Here is a 24,520-nt window from a genome sequence, read left to right on the forward strand (position 1 = left end):
CAGACTGCTGTGCTAGCAATGAGGGAGGCTCCGTGGCCGTGGGACCCTCCCGGCCAGGTGTGGGATACAATCTCCTGGTGTGCCTGTTTGCTCAAAGTGCAGTATTGGGGTGGGAGTCACCCAATTTTCCAGGTGTTGTGTGTCTCAGTTCCCCTGGCTAGGAAAAGGGATTCCCTTCCCCCTTGCGCTTCCCAGGTGAGGCGATGCCTCGCCCTGCTTCAGCTCTTGCTGGTCGGGCTGCAGCAGCTGACCAGCACCAACTGTCTGGCACTCCCTAGTGAGATGACCCCAGTACCTCAGTTGAAAATGCAGAAATCACCGGTCTTCTGTGTCGCTCACGCTGGGAGTTGGAGACTGGAGCTGTTCCTATTCGGCCGTCTTGCTCCGCTCCTCCTTTTTTTTTTTTTTTAAATTTAAGTTCTGGGGTACATGTGCACAACATGAAGGTTTGTTACATAGATATACATGTGCCATGTTGGTTTGCTGCACCCATCAACTTGTCATTTACATTAAGCATTCCTCCTAATGTTATCCCTCTCCTAGCCTTTAAAAATCTTTCTGAATCCTTATATTTTAAATAATACTGAGCTGTTAGAGAACATTTTAGGCTGAAAGAAGATACAGTTTGGAATTATTTGCCTTATTTATAACCAACTTAAATGACCTCCAAAAATATCAAGAAACAATTGCTTTAATACCAAAAAGTTCTTATATGTCATACTATGATTTATACAGCTCCTTGATGATAATTTGATATTATTATAAGAAATTAATCTTGTAAAAAAATTAACTATCTTATGAAAAATAACTATACATGAATATGTGGATAGTATCCATGAAAATTTATTCTTTTTTATTAACATACCAATTAATGGATCCATTTCAATGGGAAGATGGTGGGCTTGATCCAAGGAGTATCCTGGAGCTCCTCTGAGGCCTAAAGATTAAAAAAAGAGAGAAAAACATAAAATTCTCAGAAAGAAGGAATTTCCTAATGGGCAGTGTTTGATGATGATTTTACAAAACGCGTATTTGCTTAAAAATTATTTGGTAAATTTTTCTGATTCAGTTTACTATGCGTCTCTGTAGACAGCTTTTCAAAACAATCACTTCAGGGACTTCAGGTTTCCACTTATGATGTAGAAGGCTGGAAAGAGTTTTTTTTCTGTTCTAATGATGAGAAAAAGCTGGATAAATAGAAGATCGTAACATTTATTGAACCCATCAAAAAGCTAAGGTTACTGAGCAATCAATCAGCCTAGAAATCAATGAAAGAGCTATGCTTCCAAGCAGGGATGGGTATGAGCCTGGGCTCACCTGGGGCAGGAAAGAGGAATCTGGGGCTCCCATCCAAGGGGGGCTTTTTTTCAACATATGACAAGTAAATTGAAGGTGTAAAATTGGGCCACACCTAAAATCTTAATCTCACTAAAAGCTACTTTCAGAGGATTAATGTTTAGGGCTTGATGAAGTTCATTAGTCATAGTTTTTTCACACATGATTATATAATATATACAACACTTTTGAACAATTTTAAATAATTTAGTCCTTTATAGTTTTTCTCAATGCAAAACATTTCTAGAGCCTGTCTCCTGATAATAATATAGTCATAAATTTTCCTTAAGATATTTGCTGCCTATCTCTGATTGAATGGAAGTAGCATTACCTTATGTTAATAATATCACCAATAACCTTAAAATAGGTGCACTTAGAAACTCCTAGGAGATAAAGCTATGGTACAAATCACTGTATTTTTTAGAGCAATGTAGAGGTCAGCGGAACAGAAAGATTCAGGTTATTTCGGCATGGCTCAGCTACTCAACGCTGGAGACAGGGGGAGTCCTCGGCTTCCTGGGAGATCTCAAGTGGTGAACTGGGCCAACTAAATCTTTTGGTCACATCCACTTCTGCCCTGGTTAAGGATCAATATGTCTAAATGTTTTTTTTTTTTTTTTCCAAGATGAAGTCTCACTCTGTTGCCCAGGCTGGAGTGCAGTGGCGCGATAGCTCACTGAAACCTCTGCCACCCGGGTTCAAGAGATTCTCCTGCCTCAGCCTCCCGAGTAGCTGGGATTACAGGTGCCTGCCACTGTGCTTCGCTAATTTTTGTAGTTTTAGTAGAGATGGGGTTTCACCATCTTGGCCAGGCTGGTCTTGAACTCCTGCAATATGTCTAAATGTTTGCCACAGCTTTGTGTCGCTTCAAGATGTATTGGCTGGTACTTTCAGGAGTGACTTTGGAGAAACACATGTGAAACATGAAATCACTGGAGAATTTACATTTTGTCTTTTTGCAAAGATTCTAAGCTCTGCAAAAACAGAGCTGGTGCTTGTTTTGTTTATTGCTGTATATACAGTGCTTAGGACTACTTGACACATAATAGTCATTCAAATATTTGCTTGTAAATTACTGATAAAGAGAAAAGAGGATTTGAAGCCAGCATACAGAAACCCATATTCAAACTCACTTCTGTTTGATATAGGAAAAAAGTGGGGTGCATTTTTTTTGCAGTTAGGCAATAGCTGAATCGAGTAGGAGGACCTGAATTATTGGTAGAACTGCTTCAAGTTGTCAAATATTTATTGAGTACTTAACTATGATCCAAGCATCCTATGAGGCACTAACATACAGCAGAAATGAAGAAGACAGATAGGAGTCACTTAGTTGGGTTTGACAATTATTTATTTCTTCTGCTGTTTTTTGTAGATAATGTGGAATATGAGCTAATCCCAGCACACTTTTTTACCTTCATTGTAGCTTTTAAGAAATCTTTAGTAAGCGATTTGCTCAGACACACATACCTACTGTGTTGTGCCATCTGTTCACTGCAAACAGTCTGCTGCAAGTCACTGTCACCACTGCGGGGATGGTCAAGTGGGGCAGGGTGTTGGCTGCCACATGGGTTACTGGAGAATTTGAAGGAAACTTCAGCACCATTATCACATCCTGTTGCATCTGATCTTTAAACATGAGCGGACTCTGTGGAAGGAAACACTGTTGAATAGAAAGGGAAGAGAACAGAGGAAGACAAAAGGAATAACGCAGTTAGTGAAAGGCCTAGTGAGAATGAGGTTAAACAGACAAGGCTAGCACGAGCACACACAAGGAGGAAAGGCCACATACACTTTGTTTTTCTTTTTTTTGAGACCGTGTCTCGCTCTGTCGTCCAGGCTGGAGTGCAGTGGCGAGATCTCGGCTCACTGCAAGCTCCGCCTCCCGGGTTCACGCCATTCTCCTGCCTCAGCCTCCCAAGGAGCTGGGGCTACAGGCGCCCGCCAGCATGCCCGGCTAATTTTTTGTATTTTCAGTAGAGATGGGGTTTCACCGTGTTAGCCAGGATGGTCTGGATCTCCTGACCTCGTGATCCGCCCGCATCGGTCTCCCAAAGTGTTGGGGTTATAGGCGTGAGCTACCGCGCCCATCCCACCTAAACTTTCATACCGGTGAATGTCTGCCCCAAATCGAGCAGCTTTGACTTGGGGATGGCACAGAGACTAGAGAATAAGAATTATGTGAAGTCACTAAAACAGGGACACAGAATCATTAAAGACCAGCCTCAATTCAAGTATTGCCACAATGCAGTGTGAAAAGTTAGTTCACAGACACACCCACACGATGTAACACAGTTATTCAATGCAGCTTAAAAATCAGTTTGGTGGGAAAGTCAGTCAAATCAGTGACTCACATTTTTTACATGAAATATAAAGTGAATTGACTAATACTTTCATTTCTATCTGGCTGATCTGGGGTCATGACTACAGTCCAAATAATTAAAATATAATAGCCTCCATAAAGCAGCCGAGCGCTTCCCTGGCACAGTGCTCCCCAGGTTCTGCTCTGGCACTGACTGTTTATGGTTGAAGCCTTGTTTCTCCCTTCTAGGCTGGGAGCTTATGGAGGGCCAATGCTCTTTCTTCTTCTTTTTCTAAAAATTATTTTAAGTTCCAGGATACATGTGCAGGACATGCAGGTTGTTACATAGGTAAACAAGAGTGATGGTGATTTGCTACACAGATCAACCCATCACCTGGGTAGTAAGCCCTGCGTATATTACCTATTCTTCTTGATGCTCCCCTCCTGCCACCCCCACCCCCACGACAGGCCCCAGTGGTGTTGTTCCCCATCATGTGTGCACGTGCTTTCTTCTTTCTGTTTTTAGTCTCTGTTTTGTAAACATCTAGCATATGACTTGACAGAAAGTAGATACTGTAAGTCCTACAAAACACTACAAATACCACCATATTAAAAACATAAAGTAGGGAGGTTGGAAATAACCATGATTTAGCTTTCATACATGTTTCATGATGGTTTGCAGTATATATGAATTCTCTGCTAGATGAACTTAGAAAGCTTAGATTTTCTTTATAAACAGTTTCATGCCAATTCAGTCTCTAACAACTTCCCCTAGGAAAGTAATGAATTCTGACTGGGCATATCTCCAGGATAAATATTTTCATTATTATTATTAAACACAGAAAACTAACACGGGAATAAAAGTCTTCTGCCAAAGCATTTCATAAAATAAAGTGTTAGAGATATCCTCCTGGACAGTTTATTAAAAATGGTGAGGCTCCAAGGCCACATCTCTGTGTCTACAATGTGGCTGAGGGTTTATACGGCAACAGCCTGAGCTTGGTGCAAACCTTTCTGTTAGGTCACACAGAAGGACCAACTGCAGTCAAAAGAGTTCATTAGTGACTAACCAAGGGGGATGAAGCTGTTTGCCTGAGCTGTTGTAGGAAGGTTAAAAAAAAAAAAAAAAAGTTTAAACACACACCAGCCATGGCGGCTTATGCCTGTATTCCCAGCACTTTGGGAGACTGAGGGTCCCCAGGAGTTCAAGACCAGCCTGGGAAACATAGCGAAACCCAACCTCTACAAAAAATTTAAAAAAATTAGCCAGACATGGTGGCACACACCTGTAGTCCCAGCTACTAGAAGGCTGGGGAAGAAAGATTGTGTGAGCCCAGGAGTTTTTGAGGCTGCAGTGAGCCATGATCATGCCACTATATTCTAGCCTGTGTAACAGAGTGAGACCCTATCTTAAAAAAAGGTTTAAAACAAATGCATTTAGGTCAGGCGCAGTGGCTCACACCTGCAATCCCAGCATTTTGGGAGGCTGAGGCGGGCAGATCACAAGATCAAGGAGTTCGAGACCAGCCTGACCAACATGGTGAAACCCTGTCTTTACTAACAATACAAAAATTTGCCAGGGGTGGTGTGCACACCTGTAATCCAAGTTACTCAGGAGGCTGAGGCAGGACAATTGCTTGAACTTGGGAGGCGAAGGTTGCAGTAAGCCGAGATTGCGTCACTGCACTCCAGCCTGGGTGACAGAGTGAGACTCTGTCTTAAATGCTTTTTTTTTTTTTTTATGTGTTTCCCAAAAGTTTGACTACTGATTTCTTGAAAGGTTAGAGAAAGTATTTGTGACCATATCTCCAGTGCTTAGCATCAGATCTGACACACAGAAAAGGCTCAATAAAAATTCGTTAAATGACAGAGTAAATGAAAGGTGTGATTAATACTTCCATCACGAAATAACAGCTTATACATTTGTTTACACACATATTATGGACCATATTCCAGAGCTCTTTACTCTAAAATTAGAGTACTTGTTGTCTTGAAGTTCATCTTGTGAACACATTTTTACCTTCAAGTATTTTTTACTTCAGTTAAAAAAAATAGTGAAAAATCAGTTTAAAAAATAAATTCTAAAGAAATTGCTCATAAAAATTTTACCTTTTTCAAATTAAAGAAGAAAATGTTTAGTATTTGCTAATAATCTGTAAAGAAACTTTTTAAAAATGGAAATGAACTTTTAATTCAGATCAAAATGAAAAGAATATGACTCCCTTAGAAAAGGGGGAATAAGAGGTTTAACCAGTAGCTAATTATGATGATGTCAGCTAACATTTATTAAGAACTTATTGTATGACAGGTGCTGGTCTAAGTGCTATACAGTATTGAATCATTCAATTCTCAGTAGTAGGTACTATTTTTACCTCTATTTTACGGATGCTGAAATGCAAACACAGGTTAAATACCTTGCCCAAGTCATTTACTAGCTAGTGCAGAGATGGTGTTTGGCCTCTCTGGCTCTGGGGCCCTTACTCTTAACCACTCTGTTCAACAACCTCTCTGCAATAACCGTAAATTACCTTTATATTTCTTTCCTTTTCTTCAAATGAACTACTTCCCCTACTGTATCTTGCCCTGAAATTTGGCAATATCATATTGTGTCTGCAATATATTTTTCACTGTAATTTACAAATACAGTCTAATTCTGGTGTCAGTGTGTGTCTCTATGCCTGTGTGTGCATGAATGAGTTTATGGAGAGGCATACATAGAGAAGATGGCTATTTTTTTTAATCCAAAAGTGGGATCGCTTAAGTAAGACTTAAAGGTAGATTTACACTCCCTTCTCGGTCTCTCCCTAGGGTATTAGTTTGTACTTAGGCTGAAGAGTTAACCAATAAATCGAGAAGCCTTTTAAAATATGCTGTTAAAATCACTATTTTATATGCTCTATTCCCAGGTACAAAGGAAAGAAAAAAAAACCTCAACATGCTGATATGTCTTACCAGGTGCATGGCAGAGCTCCGAGGCGGATGTGGCTCAATAAGCAACTGAGATGGCGTCTGTCCAAAGTTCTGTATCTGTGCCTCCATGGCCTGCAGGGGAAGGAGGGTGATTGTCATAATCAATATACATCAAAGAGAGAGGCCAACACACTCTTTGACAATGCAAGTGTATCCCAAGTCAGCCATGAAAAAAAGTCCAGAAAATTCAACGGGTGCTCTTTTCTCAGGGTGCAGAATCATCCAAGTGTTAGTATTTTGTAGACAAGCTTTGCTTCTCCTTCCAAACATGCTTCAGTTAACCCAGTCACTATTCTTATTTCCAGAAGCTGGGGTTAAATGTGGAAAAGCTAACCTGTGAATACATGCATGCAGCTAAAGACCAAAGAACACTTTCCACACTAAATACAGCACATATACCTTAATAAAGTCCTTTGTAAGAAGGAACGTATGGGGGTCTCTAATGAAATAAGTTTCTGGAATCTTAACAGGGAAAAAAAGAACGAGACATAAAGCCTACCAATTATACAAAATAAAATTCAGAAAGTTATAGGCTCCAATTAATTCAGAGGACAATCAGTAGAAAGAACACCAAGATTTTATAGAGTAATTAAATATAACAAAACTTTCGTTACAAAAATGTATTTTAGCTTTCTATTCTATTTTAAGATGAATTCTGGAATATTATTTTTAAGGTATAAATTATTCATTTTTCTCAAATTTTTTCCCTGAAAGTTTAGAGAGAACTCACCCAAAAAAGAAATCTTTCTGTATCTTGAGCTACACACTATTTCATTAAAGCCTATGTAGCTGGAAATGAGATTTTATAGCTTCCAATGAATAAAAATAATTTTAGCCCTCAAACTGTCTGGACTGTACAATATACCTTTCTTGTGTGTGTCAAAGAGACAGTCTTAAAAGACACTTAAGTATTTCCTCTATACATAAATTCTATAGGCAAAATCTTTCAATATATTAAGCTAGACAAAAATATTTTTCTGAAATATTATACGTAATTTATGTCAACAAGGAGAAGCATGATATTTAGTATGATCATTACTCTGCTACCATGCTAATTTTTTCCCTAAATTGTATGCAATTCGGTTGCACATAAAAGTGAAATATGAAAATCATACCTAGGTGCTTGTAGAAGCACAGGTCAGTTGGTAGATGGCTCTTCACATAGCACCACCACTAATCTCATTGCTATCTACAATTCTAGTTTATAAAGTACTTAAATTTACAAATCTGTCCTCCTACACTGCATTTCAAGAAAATGTTTATCAATAAAAATGTGAACCTGCAAATTTATTAGCAATATTAAAGGTGAATGCATCATTATCTGCCATATTTTAGCCATCGCGTAAATGGGACTTTGGGTCTTTTATCTGCAGAGGCAATGGGATGAATTATTAAATCTCTTTAAGTGCTGTCAAATTTTTATGTATACATTTATTTGCATGGTGTCCACTCATAAGTAAAGTGTGACTATTTAACTAAATTTTATTCACATATGATGCATTTACATCCTACTTTTTTTCCCCATAAAAGGGGAACAGACCATTTCTGGTTAGGTTCACATTTTTAATAACAAACTCTTGAGAATTATTTGGGAAACAAAAGTGGTAATTTTATTGTTAATGCTGCCCTGGTTAGCAAATGTCTAATACCTAGCTTCATATATCATTAACAACTAAATGTCTCTCTAACAACAGATACTGCTAGTCCTGTTTTGACTTCCCAGAAAAAGGACTCAAGTGGGAGTGAGGAGTCAGGGGTAAAATTAAACATGTTTTAATCTCTTAGATCAGTGTCTTGCACTTAGTAGGCAGCCTTTAAATGTTTATTGAAGGAATGAGTCAACAAACATGCTTTGCTTGACTCTAGTTTTGTTTCTTAAAGGAAAGTATTAAAATGTTCTAGAAAATGTTATGAAATGGATAAAATTTCTAGAAATCTTCTGTGCAGTTATCTTCAGTGAGTCCCAACTCTGACCTTTTTGGACTAAGGCAGAGTACATATGCATATATATTTAAAAGAGCTCCCCAATCAGGCATCAGGATAAAGACAAGATTGTGACTAACCTTATCCTTTCATTAAGATAGTCAGTTCTCAACACTGAACGTTTATTTCTTTTGAGACTACACTGACTCCCTCTTCCTTGTGATCTACTTTGCATGCCTTCATGACCCAAAGGATTTCAGTCCAGTATTTACCTTTTAGCTATCTGGTAATCCTGCCTTCCAGTAATTCCTTACCCTCTGATTTAAAAATGTACAGATCTTTCTGATCCTGAAAAGCATACTGTCTCCTTTAAGTTCTACTTCTTGTCATTACCAAAACATTTGAGGGGGAAGTGAACGCCTACTATCTTTCTTCACCTGCTCCCCATGTAAGATTTTCTGTCCTTTCCCACTTTCAGGGAGTCATCAATGACTTTCTTGTCAAGTGTGCAGGTCCTGTGCATGGGAGGCTTGCCTGGTGACACGCAGAACCCATTCTGCAACCCATGAATTGTTACAAGGAAGTAGTTGTTCTGAGAGCTACTCTCTATGTAGGAGAAAATCCTCCCCGAATGCTAACCTTGGGCAGGGACCTAAATCCTTCACCTCCCAGACTCCCTAAATCATAATGAATGCCCTGCATATTCTCACAGCACATTTTTCTCCTTTACTATAGATTTTAACACACAATTATTTATGTATGTCTGTTTGTTCAGAGTGAATGTCTGCAGGTCAGGACTGTGACTTAGTCTTACCAGAGGCTCTAAAAATATTTGCTGAATATAGAAGTAGGGCATTTGTATAAAACTGAAACCTAGTCTAGAGAAAGAAAAGCACTTCCGAATTTTTTCCTTTTACAATTCAATACCACAAAAACAATTAACAGACATTTGTTGAATGCTTACTCTATGCCAAGGGATACAAAATCAGATACCAGACTGCCCTCAGGAAGTCAGCAGCCCCCAAAATAAAGATGATGAGTGTGTCAGCATACATGGTAGGGAGCAGGACCACAGGGGAGACAAGCCCAGGCTGCCCTGGGAGCCCAGATGACTGACAGAGGGGAAGAGGAATAGGTTCTTAGGAAAAACGACAGAGCTCAGGTTTGAAGATTAAGTAAGAATTAACTTGTCAACAGCACGAAAAGGTTTTCTGCCATATAGAAATTTTCCCTTAAAAATTTCCAAATCTTTGAAGCTAAACAACAACAACAACAACAACAAACTACTGGAACTGTGAGATGAATTCCTTCTATATTATCCAGAAATGTCATTTAAAAAATTCTACACGTATCTATTTCTCTATACATTGGTCTGCAAGGGTCAGAGAGATTTAATGTTAACTTTACTCACAAAACATGTATTTGTTGAGTACCTACTATATACTAGATTCCATTCTAGATATTAATGATACTGGTCAAATGAAACAGATAAAGATTTCTGCCCTCAAAGAGCTTACATTCAGCCCAAAGTCACACACTGGCATCCCATGGGCTAGATTCAGCTCCCAGACATAGTTTCTATTTGAGCCCAAATTTACAGGTCAGTAAATGGTATACAATAAATTGGATTTTTTGGCTTCTCTTAAAAAATTAGCAGATCAGGCAGTACCACATCAGCATTCCTGCACACCTGCCCTTTTGTAATGCCCACCACTCACGTGACCTGGGCACTGCCATGGCTTGTGTCACTCATCTATTCCCTGTCTGATTCTTATATGCTTTGGGCTTTGTGAATCCTTTTAAAATATAATAATTAAAACTTTAATTTGTATTACAAGATATCAATTGCTTTGTATTATCTGTTGTACTTTCCAGTAAACACATAATGAGTTAACATCAAACACATGAGCTCATGAACATGTATAATGTATATGGAAAAAGACTAAAACTTTGGAAATGTCAGTCTAACTTCACTAAACCTATGTTATCCGTTAGTAGAAGCTCCATTATTTTATGTACTATTAATAAGTAAAATATACTATCAATTAAACTATGCTCTATGATTGATTGATTGTAAGACACATTATGATTTTGGAGTGCTGTGATATGAAAATTGTGTGCATCTTAGAATCAATACATCATAGTAACTTTTTACTTAAATAAACAGTGGTATCATGAGTCTTACATATTTCATACAAAACTAGTATAGGTAATAGGCTTAAACCACTAGATTTTTTAAAACAAATGTGGCTAACAAAACCTTTGATGTTTTACAAATACGAAAGACCATGCATCCATTGGTAGACACCACTTTGGTAGAATAACATGAAAATATAGAGTTGCTTGTACTTAAATAATATTCTTTCTTAATGTTATTAAGAAATCACTGATTTTAGTATCTTGCAGTTAAGCTTATTATGCGCATTCACTTTTATTTATTCAAATTTCTCATTTTTTAAGGTTTAAAAGTGTATAAGGTACACTAATCTTAAGTGTATAGCTTGATGAATGTATATATGTATGTTTATACATTTTTTCAGTTCTTCTAAACCACCACCTAGATTAGGACAGAGGACTTTGGAATGGAACTGGAAGGTTCCATATCTTGGTCTGGGTGGTGGTTACATGAGAGAATACATAGATAGTGGTAACCTTGTGTACCTCCCCAGCCAATTATTCCCCCTACCTAGCCCCATCACCCTGTCAAGTTAATAATTATTTTGCTGTTTATCATCAATTACTTTTTATTCTTGAGTTTTTGATAAATTGAGTTATACACTACATATTTTCTGTTTTTGTTTTTGATCAACATAATGTCTGCAAGATTCAATCTTGTATGTATCAGTAGTGTGTTCTTTTTTTTTTTTTTTTTTGCTGTATAGTATTCCCCCTGTATTAACCTACCACAATCTATCGGTTCTCCTGTTGATGGATATTTGGGTTGTTAACAGTTTCAGGTTATTATGAATAAAGTTGCTTAGAAGATTCTTGTACATGTCTTTTGATGGAGGTTAGCAGCCAGTTTTTGGAGGGTCTATAGCTAGATATGGGAGTGCTGAGTAATAGGGTAGGAGTAAGTTTAGTTTTACTGTCAAACTGTTTCTCCAAAATGGTTTTGTGTATTTTCTGTATTTGTGAACCCAAAATGTAATGCTTGAAGCTGTAAATAAAGTAATGATTTACACTGTGTGGTCTTTTAGGGTACTGATAAATTATTAATAAAACTTGTATATATCAAAACTCAATTGTCTCATAAAATAATTATAGTTAGTATTTCCTTACCTGGAATTGTTAAAGTAGAAATAAAAATTAAGTTAAAGAGTGTTAAATTTTAATTGTTATATGGATTCTTACTTATTGTAAAAATTGTTTCGCTATTTATTGAACCGACATCATGCGCTTAGCATTTATTTTTCTCTCAAGCTAAGACCCACCGAGAAACAGGCAGGTTGAACGCCTTGAGGAAGTCCTAAAACATGGAATTTTGTAGGTATAGGCAGAGAAGTAAAGATGAATGTGAACTGAGTTATACACAAACAAAATAAGTAAATCTGAACAGTATACATAATTTTCAGATTGCAAACACATATATGACACATAACTCAGTTTTACCTGCTTATCTATAAACAGAGCTCTCATTAAGGAAAAGTTTCTATTAGGGACACTTTCCCTTTTGTCCTCTTCCTACTTTCTGATTCTTCCTGATTCTTCCTGATTATCCCATTCCTTAGTCTGGTCAGGCTCTCCTTTTATACAATTCTGCGGGACCCACCTACTAAGTTACAAAATTATGACATCTTCATTGGAGTCCCCTTTTTTCTTACTTAAGTTCTCTTGAGTCTTTCTTCTTCCTCATAGGTCAGGGCCACTATGCATGGGTATGGCCCAAAGGGGCATGTGTGTTAGCTATGATGTGACATATGCCTTATTCCTTTGACCTCTGTTTTTTCTTGCTTAATTGTTTTCTTTCCTTTTTGGCTTTTCTTCCAAGAAAGTTCTACCTCCTCTATGAATAAACATACATACCTGGAATTAAATCATCAGCAGAGGAAATTGATAAATATACTGTGTGCTCACGTGTTGTACATTTGCTTATTAATATAAAAGACTTCCTACTAAGGTAAAATTAAAAGTGGCGAACAAGGAAGCCAGAATTCAGAAGCCATACCTTCTCTGGTGTGTGGTAGGTAAAAACTTTGGTTAATCTTGTCTTTTCCACATTGCAGGTAGATTTAAACCCATTTACATTTTTCTCCATAGAACGATTACAACTGTTTTGTTGTTGTTGTTGTTTTGGTAAATGTAGTTCAGTATTATCTTTCGGATGAAATGCCATCAGGTCTACATAGTCATGACAAACAGCACGAAGGAGCTAATAACATAGGCTCTCAAATGAGCTATTCATCCATCTCCCTGGTCTGTATAAACTTTTAAATTGTTTTCCAGAAAAATCAGCATTTTATAAAGTACTATAGGATATGCTACCCACAATGCAAAATATCAAACTACATCCAAATACCAGTAAATTCACTAACAATTTTCAGAAAATTCAAGAAAAAAGTAGTAAAAGTGGTTGCTTGAGAAAACACAAAAAGATTTTCAAAGTTTCCTTAGCATTTTGTTTATCTCACTGTATAGCTCTTACTTACAAGGCTTTTAATACATAAAAGTACTCTTTTTTAAACCAAAAAATACAAGTTTGACACAAAATAAAAAAATACACATGACTGATATCATCTTTCTGTTCCACCTGCAATTCTACCAATGCCAGATAGGAAAAAAATCAAAACAACGGAATTTTAAGTCTGAAATGATAAAAGGAAAGGTTACTTAATGGTAGACTATATTTTAACTGATAAGCTTTTGCTCCTGGTTTATTGTTGTAATAAAACGAGATCATATAAAGCATTACTTTTTAATGCTGGAAAAACAGGAGCAAAATAAATCAAGCAAATAATATCCGTACTTTGTTATTTCTTGCTTTATAAATATTAAACTACATAAAACATTAAAATGCTATTTTATATTCAACTGCTTCTAGTTTTTCATAGAAACCACAAAATAGAAGAATAAATATTTTTCCTTTTGTTTTAACCATCAACTGCATTAAGGCTAAACCTATCCCGGCAAAATTACTAGAATATTTTAAGCAAATATTTGGTAATCTGAGTAAAAAGAGACCACATTTGCCTTAATTAGTAGATGCTATTGGACAATATTTGAGGGAGGGATTCTGATTTGTCCAGTTACCTGCCTGAATTCTTGGTTCTTTCTTTTCGCGTAAATCTAAGCAGAATGACGTGACTTACCCTCTTGCTGATCCCTGCTTCCTCCCTGGCATGTTGAATTATAATAGTGATACTACATAATTGACTTTACAAATGAATGTGAAAAAGTAAGCACCATTTCCTCCAGAAAGAAAATGCTCCATCCAGAATATTTTCTGTCCAAATCAGGTCAATGACATCAATGAAAAGCTCACTCAATTTTTCCACTTAAAATAAGTATAAGTCAACTCAGGTAGGAAGAATGAGTGCATGTTAATGTAGCTGATTGTGGCTGCCCAAGCCTGGAAGCCTTAAATAAGTCTTCTTAGCTTAGAGAAAGGAACAACCCAGGGGGAACAGACGGGTGAGCTGGACACCTTCCTTGGCTCTGGAAGATGCGCCTCCATAGACCTGTGCTCCCTTGCTCTCTACCTTCCCGGTGGGTTCAGCCAATGACACAGCTCAGGAGTGGAGACAGGATTATATGGCCCCGCTCTGCCAAGTCCCGTTTTGGCAGTGCCTGGCCGGTACTCCTCTACCTAAGGCCACAGCTCTTGTTGGATAAACACTTTTCTTGCCAGATTCTGGGAACGGCTCTCTTTCCTTGTCACTTTCCCTTGTTCATCCACTTTACCATGTCTATACCTTTGTAAACAGAACCATTATTAAACTCTCTTCATTATCCTTGAAAAAAACAGTTAATTGTGGTAGAATATATATAACACAGAATTTACCATCTTAACCATTTTTAAGAATACAGTTCAGTAGTGTTAAGTACACTTACACAATTGTGTAACCAATCTCCAGAACTCTTTTCATCTTCTAAAACGAAAATGCTATATTTATTAAACAAAAACTCGTCACTCCCTCTAGTCCCCGGGAGTCACTATTCCACTGTCTTTCTCTCTGATTTTGACTAGTTAAGATACTTCATAGAAGTGGAATCATACAGGATTTGTCTTTTTGTGACTGGCTTTTTTCACTTAGTATTAATGTCCTCAAGGTTCATCCATGTTGTAGCATGTGTCAGAATTTCCTTCCTTTTTAAGGTTGACTAGTAATGCATTACACACACATACACCACCCCACATTTTGTTTATCCATTCATCCATCCATGGACACTTGGGTTGCTTTCAACTTTTTTTTTTTTCTTTTTTGAGACAGAGTCTCGCTCTGTCACCCAGGCTGGAGTGCAGTGGCACAATCTCAGCTCACTGCAACCTCCGCCTCCCGGGTTCAAGTGATTCTCCTGCCTCAGTCTCCCTAGTAGCTGCGACTATAGGTGCCCGCCACCATGCCCAGCTAATTTTTGTATTTTTAGTAGAGACACGGTTTCACCATATTGGCCAAGTTGGTCTCAAATCCCTGACCTTGTGATGTGCCTGCCTCGGCCTCCCAAAGTGCTGGGATTACAGGTGTGAGCCACCGTGCCTGGCCTCAAGTTTTGACTAACGTGAAAAATGCGCCTATGGACAAAGGCATACAAATGTCTCTTTGAAACCCTTCTCTCAATTCTTTTGGATATATACCCAGAAGTAGAATTTGCTGGGTCATAGGGAATTCTATTTTTAAGTTTTGAAGGATTGCCATATTGCTTTTCCTAGCAGCTATACCAGTGGTAGCATTTTATATTCCTACCAATAGTGCACAAAGTTTCCAGTTTCTCTACATCCTCACTAACACTTGTTATTTTCTATTTTGATAGTAGCTAACCTAATGGGTGTGAGGTGGTATTTCACTGTAGCTTTGATTTGCACTTCCCTAATGATGAATGATCCTGGCATATACTTGTTGGTCATGTGTATGTCTTCTTTGGAGTCTTCATTATCGCTTTGAAAGGTAATGTGCTGAGATCCTGACTGATACAAATAGGACTGTTATTCAGACACAACAAATGAGAGCAATGCTGGTTATGTTTTGCTACATATTGGGGTAGGAATGACTAAAAAAATGATTCTATCCAAGGCAGGGGGCATTTTCATTAAGGATTTTAAATATTTCAGAGATAGATATTGTAAGCATATAGGAAAGGCTGTAGAGTCTCACTGAAATAAATATTCGTTGATACTCAGGAAGAGAACTGAAATACTCTTTTCTAGATGACTTAGGGATTGGCCTACCTGGGAGCAAAGATTTTAGCAGATGATTGCTTAAGGATTCTTCCAGGTTTCTGGTTCTTTGCCCACTTTGGGGTTAATCATTAAATAGTACCTAAGCAGAGGACTCAACCCACAAATCCTTTACCATAGGTGAGAAGAATCAGTATGACATCCCTGCCAAATTTTCCCTGGTTGAATAAGTTTATATAAACTGAACTCTATGCTGGCTGATTCAGGAGGTGAAGGAGGAGGAAAACAAGTTGAGCAGGAGGTGGTGGTGTAGGAGCAGGAATGAGAGAGAAGTGGGGGCCTTTATAAGTTCACTGGGAATGTCTAATCATGGAAAAATATTTTTTTTAAAAGCTGAGATAGATTTGTTTGGTATGTCGAATGACATTGAGACACAGGTTTACCAGGTGCTGGTATAAATATTCCAAATTGAAATCATATACTTTTAGTATACTAAAGTGGGAATAAAGTATTATTGGATGTATTCAGCAGAACAAAATATTCTTCTTGATTTTGACATAAATGGGCAACAGTAATTTAGATATACTATATTGAGACTACAAATGGCTTTAAATAGGCTCATTATCAATATGTTTAAAATGTTTAAAAATGAGTTCTAAACATCTAACTGAAATGCCTAGGTACTTAGATTGAGTAATATCTATTTCAACAAATTGAAGCATGCAATATGTTCTGAATAATTGTTAATTTATGCTGAGGTAACAACTGTGTAATACAAGTGAAATCTATGTTAATAGAAGATGAGGAAATCCCTTCCAGCTATTTCTATTATAAACAGCAGGCTGCAATTTTCACCCTTCTTCCCTTGAGTAAAATATGGCTTTAGATGCTTGTGAAAGTACTTGCTGTTAATTTCTGAAAATCAATAATTAGCACTTCCCAACACCACACAGTAAAAATAACACAAAGCGGAGAAAGAAGCACAAGTCACATAAATGACATACATCCAACTTTGACTAGCTGCATTATTTATGCTTTTCTAGTGGACGACTGATGACCATAGACTAGTGAAGGACTGCAGTAATTATGAGGAGGTAAGATAGACCTAAATTAAAGATTTATTCACTAATCAAAATTAAATGTGTGTCATTAATTTCCTTGATACCAATTTCTATATTAAAACCTTATTCATCAAACCTTTGCAGTGCAAGCTTATGGCTCTCAATGCAAATCTTTGCAGCGAGAAACACATAACAAATATATTTGAAAATATATCCTTATTGGTTTTAGGAATCATGGCATTTTTCGTGTTCCCAAAATGATCCTTTAGCTTTAAAGAACACCAACTACGTATTTTCACTCCGATAATTAAAATGTAGGGGTTTTCTTTCTATTTGAATTTGGCTTTTGAATCTGTTAAAATTTTCATCCCAGTAAAACATCCAGTAATTACAGGGGGAAATTAAGATGGTTTTAAGAAATCTTTATCAACCACTCTGTGATCATTTGTTGCAATCACTTCTCAGAATAACTGCCCAGGAAAAGAACCCTGGACATCCCCCACAGGAAGACAATTAGGCATCACGGCGTTTGTAAATGGATGACATCGTGCTACAACTCATTCGCGCAGATCAGGCAAGCAGCGTTGATACTCCTTGCCATATCAAAGAGAGTCAGAAATGGGGGGACGAAAGGCTGAGTGATAAAGGAGTCAATGAAAGAATAAAGAATAATAGAAAGAATTCAAGAAGGCAATGATTGTACAGGTCCTCAATGTTGTCATTATGGGCCTTTAAATTATCCTTCATTTACATCGTCAGGATGAAAAAGTGTGTTAATTTCTTTTCTCACACATTTTATGAATTCATCTTCTCAGAAAAGCCAGCATTGCAGCTGTTTTGGTTAAAGACACATCTGTCTTATGGTTCTTGACAGCCTTATCATGTCAGTTCTCTGTAGTAGTAAGGAATATTTCAGCAAGAAAATAAAGTAAAAACTGAAGTAATCTAGCCTACTTCCTATGGGCATATTTTCACCATAGCAAATCCAGAGGGAGGTGGTGTTATTCCTGTCAGATTGAGAAAAAGACAGAAAAAGAAACTATAAGCTAAGAAAACCAAGAAATATTAACAGAAAATTAGACTAAAAATGCCACATTTTTACGACTGCTGGTAATATTACAAACTACTTAATATTTATATATTTCCAGCAAAAAAATGTGTATATCTATAAATAAATATTGCGATGGCTCGTCTGTTCTAATAGCTGCTAGCAAAACAGCCCTTTATGATAGGCTTATGTGCATCCCTCTCACCGTTAAAAAGGAGCCATTTAAATAATTTTCAGTTTGGCAATGTCAACTACAGAATGATGACAAGTATTATGACAAGCTCAGAACTTAGTATCTTGTTAACTTAGTATCTTGCCTGGTATATGCTTGCAGCTTCTGTTGAAATATTGACTCCATTTTTTTCTCTTGCTGAACCAGTACAACTTTAATGCCAGTAATAGTGATGCTAATTCATGTGATAATATGAACAGAAAACTAATGATACTAAAGTAGAACTTTTTTTTTAAGATGGAGTCTCACACTGTTGTCCAGACTGGAGTGCAGTGGCTCACTACAGGCTGCACCTCCTGCGTTCACACCATTCTTCTGCCTCAGCCTCTCCAGTAGCTGGGACTACAGGTGCCAGCCACCACGCCCAGCTAATATTTTGTATTTTTAGTAGAGTTGGGGTTTCACTGTGTTAGCCAGGATGGTCTCAATCTCCTGACCTTATGATCTGCCCACCTCGACCTCCCCAAGTGCTGGGATTACAGGTGTGAGCCACAGCGCTTGGCCTAATGTAAAACTTTTAAAAATATAAAGGATAATAAAGGATATAAATGCTAATACTAATTTAGATCAAGAAAGAATGTTACAGGCAGTAAGTGGGCTGCAATTAGGCCGTCTTTATAAAATTTTGGAGACTCTATGGAAAATAAATTTTAAAACCACAATTGCTTGTTTTTACTAAACAATATTAAAAACAAATTAACTTATTTTCTCTTTTGCTAACATCTTTTTTTCATTAAATTGACAATTTTGGTGTCATATATAAAGAAATTATTAAAACAATAGTTCTTCTAAGATACTTCATTTAATTATGCCTTTAGGTAATAATGCCTGTGTAGTGCTTTATAGTTTAAAGTATTTTTTTCTCCTATGAATTAGGTATCATCTCTGTCATCACTTTTTTTTAGGTGAGAAAATACAGGTACATAAAATTTAAGTGACTGACTTTAATGTCACTCAAATACTAACGGTTGAGCTGTGACACAACTTATAACCTCATTCCCATCTTTCTATCCATTTTCGTTGCCTATGGCATACAATATAATCATACTCTGAGGCAGACAGGTTTGAATAATTTTGTCTATAATCACAAGTGTAATAATTTATTAAAGCAATTTTAGAATAAAGTATTTTTCACTTATTTTATAAAAGTACAGTAAAAAATTTTGTGGTCTTCACTTAATAGTAACTACTAATCAATTACTAACTACAACATGACCCCACAGTACCTTTGGAAGCCTCAAAGACTAATAAAATTATATTTTCCTGAGAAGTGATGAGATCAAATGATCAACAAAAGGGATAAGTTTTCTTAAAATCATTTAAATTTTCCCTATATGATTACTGAAAGTTTTACTGAGTTGAAAGCTGTAACAAATTCAAAAGCATAAATCAAATACAGAAAAACCTTTACAGTCTGAAAAAGCAAAACACCTTAACTTACAATTTTAAGAATCACTTTGAAGCAAGAAGAATATTATCCTAAAATGAATAAAATTAAGTGTATGTTTTGTTATTTTTCAATTGCTAGAAAATAATGCGGTTAAAGAAGCCTTGACTCAAGAACCAGGATACCTGACCTAGGTCCTGACTCTGATGTCACATAGCTAGGTGTCTTGAAAAATATCATTTTATTTATTTATTTATTGAGACGGAGTCTCGTTCTGTCACCCAGGCTGGAATGCAGGGCAGTGGCGTGATCTCAGCTCACTGCAACCTCCACCTCCCAGTTTCAAGTGATTCTCCTGCCTCAGCCTCCTGAGTATCTGGGATTACAGGCACAGGCCACCATGCCCGACTAATTTTTGTATTTTTAGTAGAGATGGGTTTCACCATATTGGTCAGGCTGGTCTTGAACTCCTGACCTTGTGATCCACCCACCTTGGCCTCCCAAAGTGTGGGGATTACAGGCGTGAGTCATCGCACCCAGCTGAAAACATTATTTAATAAGACTGTTAGGCTAGATTAATGGTTTTTAATTGTGAATGTGTGTGAAATTCCCAGATAATTTTTTTTTCAAAATAAGACTTGCTTGAAGCCTTTCCCTGGATATTTTGAGATGCCCATGGGATAGGGAGGATAGAGTGGATGGGGAATTAGATGGGTATGGCATGTGTATTTAAAAGTAGTACGGGGGGCTGTGCACAGTGGCTCATGCCTGTAATCCCAGCACTTTGGTAGGCTGAGGCAGGTGGATTACCTGAGGTCAGGAGTTCAAGACCATCCTGGCCAACATGGTGAAACGCTGTCTCCACTAAATATACAAAAATTAACCAGGTGTGGTTGTGGGTGCCTGTAATCTCAGCTACTTGGGAGGCTGAGGTGGCAGAATTGCTTGAACCTGGGAGGTGGAGGTTTCAGTAAGCCGAGATTGCACTGCTACACTTTAGCCTGGGTGATAGAGCGAGGCTCTGTCTCTGGAAAAAAAAAAAAAAAATAGTACAGGGGGAGTGGTGAGGTTTTGATGAAATAGTTTTAAATTTTTGAAATTGGGTGATAGGTTCATGGAGGTTCATTATACCATTCTCTGTACTTTTGTAGAAAAAGAAAAAAAAAAAGCTTTCCAAATGATTCTAATACACCTTTAGTAGAGCAGTGCTTCTTGTTTTCTTGAGATAGAGTCTTGCTCTGTCGCCCAGGCTGAAGTGCAGTAGTGCGATCTCAGCTCATGAGCAGAGCTGCTTAAAATGTGGCACATATACACCATGGAATACTATGCAGCCATAAAAAAGGATGAGTTTGCGTCCTGTGTAGGGACATGGATGCAGCTGGAAACCATCATTCTTAGCAAACTATCACAAGAACAGAAAACCAAACACCGCATGTTCTCACTCATAGGTGGGAACTGAACAATGAGATCACTTGGACTCGGGAAGGGGAACATCACACACCGGGGCCTATCATGGGGAGGCGGGAGGGGGGAGGGATTGCATTGGGAGTTATACCTGATATAAATGATGAGTTGATGGGTGCTGACGAGTTGATGGGTGCAGCACACCAACATGGCACAAGTATACATATGTAACAAACCTGCACGTTATGCACATGTACCCTAGAACTTAAAGTATAATTAAAAAAAAAAAAAGTTAATGTCTCAAATAAGTTGCCTGGGGATCTCATTAACCGTATTTGGTAGGCTGGGTAAGCCTGAGAGGCTGAAGTTCTAGCAAGTTCCCAGGTGATGCTGATTCTGCTAGGTTATGGACCACATTTGAGCATCAAGGTGTTAAAAAACCATGGGACTAAATGATTACCAACCAGAATATTCTCTTTCCTAAGCAGGTCATAGGATGAAGTTTCTTGGTCATCATTTAGTAAGTAAAAATATAAATCAAATCCTATAGTTTTTATTAATATATAAAAATGGATAAGAAAAAATATTCTTTATAATTCTTGGAAAACACTGCTCAAATAGTACAGCTATTTGGAAAACACTGCTCAAATAGTACAGCTCATCTATGGAAAAAGTGCATAGAAGATTATGATGTAAGCCAAGACTTCAGACAATTTAAATAATATCTACTATCCAACAGATCTAGTGTTTACGTATTAAGAAGAGCTTTGTACCAGAACTGTTCTGTCATGTTTCTGCCCAGAGGCTGTCATGATAAAGTTTATTATCAATTACTGCTTTACAAGTATAAAATAAGTTAAGCTGTCATAATTTTCTCAGCCAGAGTTCCTAAACTGTCAAAGAATGTCAATTTTCAATCTGACATAGAGAAGAAAATTATCTGTTATTCTGACCTCTAATTTCTTGACATTTTAATGCCATAATTGCTGTGGTTAGTGCTGCTTCATGATTTCACCTGTCAAGGAAGAATGAATCCATAACCTTAAGCCATTTCTCAAACTTTAGCACTAACTTCAAAACTCAAACTTATAGGCAGGTAGTATAATTTTTTTTTTTTTTTAACAAAGGAGACATATATAGATATTCATATATTAAATATTTTCCTTTTTAAATTAGTGTTTAAGCATGAAAACATCCATCTTAGGCTAGTTGGGGTTTAGTGTAACCATAATTAGCCTTCCTTTGGTTTTATCTATACGAAATGTATAACTTTTGTATTTTAAAAATACTAAGCTAAACATTATCAAATAAAATAAATGTATTGAGCTCAATAAAAGGGTTAATATCCTTAAAAACTCTGCTTTTTCCAAGACTCTGTGTCCAGCCACTTAGGTGAGAATCAACTCTCTCAAGTCACAATACAGCAATACAAGACCTCCAGGAATTCAACAAGAATGTTTTAAAAAAAGGTATTGGGCCTCCCACATGGTCTACTCACAGGGGTTGCATATAGGTAAGGGTGCATAACGACCACTAAATAATGAATATGCTGTACTTCACTCCATTTTATCTGGGTTCTTTCTTATAACAATAGATGTATTTACAGAGACAGCAACTGAGGTAAAGTGAAATTGAATGACTTGGCCTCATTTACCCAGCTCACAGGATTCAGGTGGGCTCTTGTCCTTTGGAGAACACTGTTCCTCACATTCTTAAATGTTACTACAGAAGTGTCTTTGTGGGAATCTGTTAGCTTCTACTTGGCTAACTGGCATTAACAGCAATGGGAATATATTAGAGGGGTGAATGGTGGGAAGTGGGAGAGGGGAAATTAACTAGCATTCCTTGAAATCATTTAATCTGTTATGTCTACACTGTACTAAATGGCCCCCTAGTGGTCACAAGGAGACAGAGGCTCTTCCTAAGCAACCTTGAGTCCACACAGGTCCATGGTAAACCTCTCTGCTGATGTTTGCTCAGGCCTCTGGGGGTTGGGGGAAGGGAGGTAAGAGTATTCCAGGTATGTGCTCCTTCACACGTAGTGTTCTAAGAACTGACACAGAATTATAGGGTTGAGGAAGTGGGCAAGGGGTTTAGGGAGAAAGAATATACATTTCACAGTATGACTCTGGGTCTCTCTAATGAAACCTGAGTGTCTGGCAATTATGTGCTTCGAATGAGCATGCTGAAAGGAGACAGAGTCCTGAGCTGAGGCACCCTAGCAGTAGACAGTCTGCATCACTAGAAGGTCATAAAGCTGTGATACAAGATATTGTTCAGACCATCTATATAATATGCCAACATATGCTTGAACCATTCCAATTCAACAGAAAACAACTTTTAATGTTTACATTTCTATGTAATGTTTCATTAGAAGTTCTACATTAACAAAGCCTTATACACAATTTTTTCACTGCCCAAAGCAATGACGTGTTATTTTGTAGAAACAGGTATTTTGATAAGATTCAAATAATGAACACTGTGTCCATGTAAAGAAAGTTTCCGTTTTAATTCCATTTTCAAATTCTTTCAGTTATCTATTTTTAAACCCTCATTTAAATTGGAAAAACCTGCTATTTTGCTGTCAGTTTTAATGCTGCCTTGCACTTTCATCACGTATAAGACGCTTAATGTATTTTATTTTGTATTTAATGTATTAATTTATTTTATTTTGTATTTAATGTATTTAATTTGTTTTGCCCAATAGGATTAACTTTTAACTTTCTTTATAAGAACAGAACTTTATTATAATGAGTAAAAATGTATAACAAAATATCCAAAAGCAGAAATGTCTATGACATTTAGAAGTCAAAAGACAATTTAGAGTTGATCTTGGAATATAAAGATGAACTATTACAATTATTTTTTTCCTGATTCTAAAAGGTATCAGCCTTAGAATAATTTACTTTATAAAGTATTTGATAAGACAGGCATGTGGTAAGCAAGGGTATATAGTTAAGAGAATAATTAAGCTCAGAATTTCTCCTACCAAATAATCTGATTACAATTTACACACAACTGGGGATACTCAGTTGGGTGAGTGTAATGATTTGCAGAGAAAATTCCTTATTTCATAATACCTGCCTTCTCTCTCATTCATTCATTCATTCATTCTGTCTCTATGTTTTTCTCTTGGCTTCAGGCAATAATTTTATCTTCTTGTGCACACAATATGGTACAATATTGCCCCTAATAATATGCTTGCAACGTGTTCTCAGAATATTTTGCCCTAAGGGTCCAAGGATCAATGATTATGAGGCTCTTCCTTTCCTTTCCCTCTTCTCTGTTTGAACCATGCAAATAGAGTCATTTTAATTTTATAGAGGTATATAAGAAATAAACTTATGAATGCAAATTTTTCTGTAGAGCTTCATTGCTCCAATCTACAAGTTTTCCACCTCTAAAATAAAAAATAAGGAAAGCATTCCACTGGCTGGAGACGCAGAAATGATTACTTGTTTTGCATACGACAGATGGCAAATATCTGGTAGAATGGAAGACTGGGATATCACTTCCTTGAAGCAA

At 37.1% G+C, this 24,520-nt stretch overlaps 1 protein-coding gene across 3 annotated transcripts in view; it reads right to left on the reverse strand.

The window, feature by feature from the left end:
• Positions 1–24,520, reverse strand: part of NBEA (neurobeachin) — a 763,072-nt gene that overhangs the window by 28,684 nt on the left and 709,868 nt on the right. For all 3 annotated transcript variants that reach the window (XM_011943032.1, XM_011943033.1, XM_011943034.1), the window contains 3 exons: positions 6,587–6,676; positions 2,803–2,995; positions 866–937 (listed from right to left, as the gene is read on the reverse strand). In XM_011943032.1, coding sequence (XP_011798422.1) covers positions 866–937; positions 2,803–2,995; positions 6,587–6,676 — 355 coding nt within the window. The remainder of the gene's footprint in view (positions 1–865; positions 938–2,802; positions 2,996–6,586; positions 6,677–24,520) is intronic.

Source organism: Colobus angolensis, unplaced genomic scaffold (assembly GCF_000951035.1).
Source record: "Colobus angolensis palliatus isolate OR3802 unplaced genomic scaffold, Cang.pa_1.0 Scaffold214, whole genome shotgun sequence".
Taxonomy (NCBI): domain Eukaryota; kingdom Metazoa; phylum Chordata; class Mammalia; order Primates; family Cercopithecidae; genus Colobus; species Colobus angolensis.